This window comes from Onthophagus taurus, chromosome 2 (genome assembly GCF_036711975.1).
Source record: "Onthophagus taurus isolate NC chromosome 2, IU_Otau_3.0, whole genome shotgun sequence".
In the NCBI taxonomy this organism is placed as follows: domain Eukaryota; kingdom Metazoa; phylum Arthropoda; class Insecta; order Coleoptera; family Scarabaeidae; genus Onthophagus; species Onthophagus taurus.
In genome coordinates this window covers 30,519,482-30,524,521 of record NC_091967.1, presented here as the reverse complement: position 1 = coordinate 30,524,521, position 5,040 = coordinate 30,519,482, and the positions used below count along the sequence as shown (strand labels likewise).

Below are 5,040 nucleotides of genomic sequence, written 5' to 3'. Positions count from 1 at the left end.
TATACGCAGAGACGATAGCTAGGGTAAAGGTGGGAGACGAGTTAACGGATAGGTTCTGGACAACGAGGGGTTTGAGGCAGGGATGTCCACTTAGTCCCGCTCTGTTTGCCTTGTATACCGCAGACATGGAAGACAGATTGACCGGTGGGCAGATGGGAGGTGTGGTTGTAGGGAGGAGGAAGGTGCATTCACTGGCTTACGCGGACGATTTGGTGGTAGTGGCGAGAGAGACGAAGGAGATGAAGACGATGATGCGGAGTTTGGAGAGTTACTTTAGGGGGAAGGCTCTGGAGGTGAATGTAGGAAAGACAAAGGTTATGAAGTTCTGTAAAGGGGGTAGAAGGAAGAGCGAAGATTGGAGGTGGGAAGGGAAGGAGATAGAGGAGGTGAGGGAGTACACATATTTGGGGTACAGATTTAGAGAGGACAACAAGGAAGGCGCGCATGTGAGGGCAATGGCCAAGAAGGCGAATAAGGTGATGGGGCAGGTCTGGGGGTGGGGAGAGAGATTATTTGGAAGGGATATAGGAAAAAGGAAGATGATATTCGAGTGCTTGATTAGAAGTGTTATGATGTACGGGGCGTAGCTTTGGGGGTGGAAAGAGCAAGGGCTGTTGGAAGGCGTACAGGCTAGGTATTGGAGATGGGTTTTGGGGTTGGCAAAAGAGACGCCGGAGTACATAGTCAGAGAAGAGGTGAAGGTTGATAAGTTAAGAGTGGAGGCGGGTAAAAGGGCGGTACGTTTTGAGGAGAGGGTTGAAGGGAGGTCTCAATGTAAAATTTTGGGGGAATGCTGGAAAAAGATTAAGGCAGGGAAAGGGGGTTACGGGCAACGAGGGAGGGAGGAATATTTCAGAAGGGTGGGGTACTCAGTGAAAGCGGTAGATGATAGAAGAAGGGAAGGGATTGATGCGGGGAGGAGATGGGGAGGGGTGGGATAGGAAATAAAATGTATTGTATTGTAATGTGATATATGTAATTGTAGTATTGTTAAAATTTAATTGTTTGTGGAATGTAATGCTGAGTTTGTAGCAATAAACTTAATTATTATTTTGAAGTTCGTAATTCGACCGTTAGGGGGCGTAACTGCCATTGAGAAACATAAAATTCCCGTTATCTCAGAAACTTAGACGATGAGCTATAATTTTGACAGCATCATTTAATAGCTTGGATAATACCGCATCGCTTTTGTTTTGCGATATTTCTCATATCTGTCATAATAAGGGAGGGGGAGGCCAATGCATTTTCATATGTTCACATTTTAATATCTGCTGGATCATTCAACCGATTTGAATATTTTCGGTGTTGTTTGAAAGAGCATTTTATGCTCTTTTTAAAGATATTTTCAGTAAGAACGTTTGCTTTAAAACAAATAAGCTAGAGGGCGTTATCTGCAGCGATTACATATTTTTGTTATTTTTGAAGAAAAGTTAAATGGAACGGTACTATTTACTTCACAGACCCTTAGTCACCTTAAAATTTACTAATTTTTAGTGAAAACCGTATATACTTTTACAGTTATATTGACGAATGGTTAAGCAATGAGTTGGCTGAATTATAAAATAAAAATATTAAAGTAGAAGATGTAAATTCAAGAGATTTCAAGGAACAAAAGATTCCAAAGGGCAAGATTACATGAAAATTTAACAAGCAGAAAAAAATTGAAGAAAACCAGAGCCCTGAAATTAAATTGCATTAGATTTATTTACGGCATTCGTAAATGTGATAGAGTCTCCTATCGTTTAGTAGACCTAAATTGGTTAAATATGCGTGGTCGTTATTTGCTTTCATCTCTCTGTATCTTTCATCGGTTGCTGAGTACCGGTAATCCACCATATTTGCTGAGGAAGATTAGATTTCGTGGTGACATTCATTCCATCAATATCCGGAACCGAAATTTAATTGCTCCACCGGCTCATTCTACCACTTTTTTTGAAAGATCTTTTACTTATAGTATTTATTCGCTTTATGGTTCCGTTCCGGAGAATTTACGGGGTTTGAGTGCAGCGGCGTTCAGGCGCGCCATATTTCGGAATTTGAGGAGCAGTCTTAATAATAATGAGCGTTTTCTAATTTTAAGCACATGCGTACATTATTGAATAAGTAAGATGGCGACAAGACGTGAAGATGTGTCGTTAGCAAAGTTAGATATAATTTAGTATAAAAGCCGTATATTGTCATTCGTGTTAGTTTTGTTTTTAAATGTTTATGTAATAAACATCAATATCCAAAGTTCTCGGACCTTAACTTTAACTCGCGATTAAAAGCTACAGTCTCAAGTGATTAACCGAGATTAAAGTGATAAAGAGACGATTTCCGTTAAAACAATAAGTTAAATAGTGAAAAGAAGATCAAGAAAGAAAAAGAAATCGGGCGTGGTCCTTTTTTCTTTTGCCCTTGAGATACGACCGTTGGGTGACATCATCCATCGCCCTACAAGCATTGGTACTGGGTAGCCTCTCACTAACCCTACTAACAGCAATCGAAGAAAATCACCTCGTAGAGGCCAGAACGGGAAACCTGGTTGGAGATTATATCGATCGATGCGAAGCAACAGCTGATAGACTGGAAACTTCACGACAACGTAAACTGTAAACAACAGAAAAGGTTGGAAAATTTGGACAAAAGAAGGAAGATAAACACGAAACAAGAAGAAAAGAGTTAAAAACAAAAATTTAGATTAGGAATTTAATTCAGGTAGAATCTTTCTTAGTTGTTTTGTTCATTTATATTGATATCAAGAAAACATATTGTTGTTGCGTATATTGTCGAACTTGTTGTGTTTGTTTTTTTTATTGAAAATTCATAGATTAGTATTCGTATTGTTTTGTAAACACACGCTCTTTAATCTTAAATAATGACGAAATGACGAGAATTTGCGAAGGTCGAGTTCAGTTTGAAACATGGAAATTTAAAGACGATGAAAGTACTGCATACCATTTGCTTTAATAATGAAGGTTACTCTACCGGAAGAAAAAAAATATACTTAATTTTGATGGGTTTGGTTTTGATAAAGGTTCAGAATTATATGCTGCTAAACTTAATGGGATAAAAAGTATTGATCTGCCAGATTTATTTGCAGTTTGTCATGTGTTGGATTTGAATTATATCGGTGATTCTGAAGAGGTAGACGAGAGAATTTTGAGATTTTTAAATGATTGTAAAATTGACAAAGATTTGAATGTGGATGAAGAACAAGAAGAAGACGTTGATAATCCAAGTAATGACAAAGAAGACGAGAGACGGAAAGAAGTTAAAAGAAGAAATAAACTACAAATTAATGATGAAGAAGATGTTGAAGATGAAGAAGATTTTGAAAGGAAAGATGATGAACGAGGAAGCTTTGGAAGAAGACGAAGAAGCGAACCTTTTGCTTTAACGTTTAAAGATGTTGAGGATAGCATCAAGTGTTACGATGGAAAGAGTGAATACGCAATTCAATAATGGATTGATGATTTTGAAGAAGTCTCTGATATAACAGGTTGGAGCGATTTACACAAGTTAATATGTATATGCAAAAAAAAATGCTTGAGAGGTCTTGCCAAAATGTTTGTTCAGGCTGAGAAGGGAATAAACACATGGTCAACGCTGAAAAGAAGATTAATTGAAGAGTTTGAAGTAAAAGTGAGCAGCGCTCAGGTACATAAACTTTTAATGAACAAAAAGAAGGAACTCGAAGAAACTGTAAGAGAGTATGTTTTGGTGATGAGAGAAATTGGAAGCAAGACACGAATTGAAGATGAAGTAATTATCCAATACATAATAGACGGAATTCCAGATAAAAATAGCAATAAAATCATATTTTATGGAGCGAAAACTTTTTTTCTGAATTTGAAGATAAAGTAAAATTATATGAAGAGATAAAAGCTAAGAAAAATTTAGAACATCACCGAAATAAAACACAAGATAAGAAAAATTTCAAAAAAACTAACGAAAAAGATCTAAAATCTGATCATAATGAAGGCCAACAAGTTTGCTTTAATTATGGTATCAAAGGACATAAAGCCAATGCGTGTCCAGACAAAAACAAAGGCACTAAATGTTTTAAATGCAACAGATTTAGGCACATATCAACGAAATGCAAATCAAATAATAAGGACAGACTTAACGTTGGATCTACTAAACATAGTGTAAATGTCGTAGAGGTTGTAGAGGAGAATATATTAAAATTTAACATTGACAATATTGTAATGAAAGCATTGCTAGACACCGGAAGTGACATTAATGCCATCAGAGAGGATATTTTTCAGAAGTATTTCAGTATGATCAATTTAGAAGAAACATCGATTGCAGTCAAGGGACTTGGAGGAAGGCAATTGTGTACTCTGGGTTCATTTTCTAGAAACGCAATAATAAATGATGAGGAATATCAACTTAAATTTCGTGTACTACCAAGACAAGCTATTACTCGAGGAGCTATAATTGGAAGAGAATTACTCTCGAAATCGAACGTTACTTTTAGAGATGGACAGATAATAATATTCAAAAAAGAAGACTCCAATTTCCTCATGGAAATTGTGACCAACGAATACAACGAAGAAGAAATTGAAGTAGAGCATGTTGAAAATAAAGAGATTCGGATGAAAGACAGTGAACTGATACAGGAATATGAACCAAAAAAGACAAAACCAGCAGATATTAGCATGAAAATCATAATGAAAACAGAAGAACCAATATATCAACGTCCAAGAATGTTGGACGTCGTCGGGAGAAATGGTTAAAAGAGGGAATCGTGAGGGAAAGTTCATCGGATTTTGCCAGCCCAATAGTTCTTGTGAAGAAAAAAGATGGGAAAACCAGAATTTGTTGTGATTATAGAAAACTTAATAAAAATATAGTAAAAGACAGATTTCCACTGCCACTGATTGAAGATATCTTGGATAGATTACAGGCTGCTTCGTATTTTAGTACTATAGATTTAAGAAATGGATTTTTTCATGTTCCAGTTGATGAAAACAGCATGAAATATACTTCAATTGTAGTACCTACAGGGCAATATGAATTTTTGAAGTGTCCATTTGGTCTATGCAATAGTCCAGC

At 36.6% G+C, this 5,040-nt stretch overlaps 1 protein-coding gene across 1 annotated transcript; it reads left to right on the top strand.

Annotated features, from left to right (window-relative positions):
* The first annotated feature begins 3,546 nt into the window (after positions 1 to 3,546).
* Positions 3,547 to 4,721, top strand: LOC139432741 (uncharacterized). Its single transcript, XM_071201509.1, has 2 exons — positions 3,547 to 3,787; positions 3,838 to 4,721. Exons 1-2 carry the CDS (start codon positions 3,547 to 3,549, stop codon positions 4,719 to 4,721), a joined length of 1,125 nt encoding a protein of 374 aa, XP_071057610.1.
* The last annotated feature ends 319 nt before the right edge of the window (positions 4,722 to 5,040 follow it).

Bases quoted from the DNA above. Each gene is read 5' to 3' on its own strand.
- LOC139432741 (XM_071201509.1), top strand. From the start codon at position 3,547: ATGTTTGTTCAGGCTGAGAAGGGAATAAACACATGGTCAACGCTGAAA. The intron at 3,788-3,837 runs GCAATAAAATCA...CTGAATTTGAAG, and splicing joins CGGAATTCCAGATAAAAATA to ATAAAGTAAAATTATATGAA.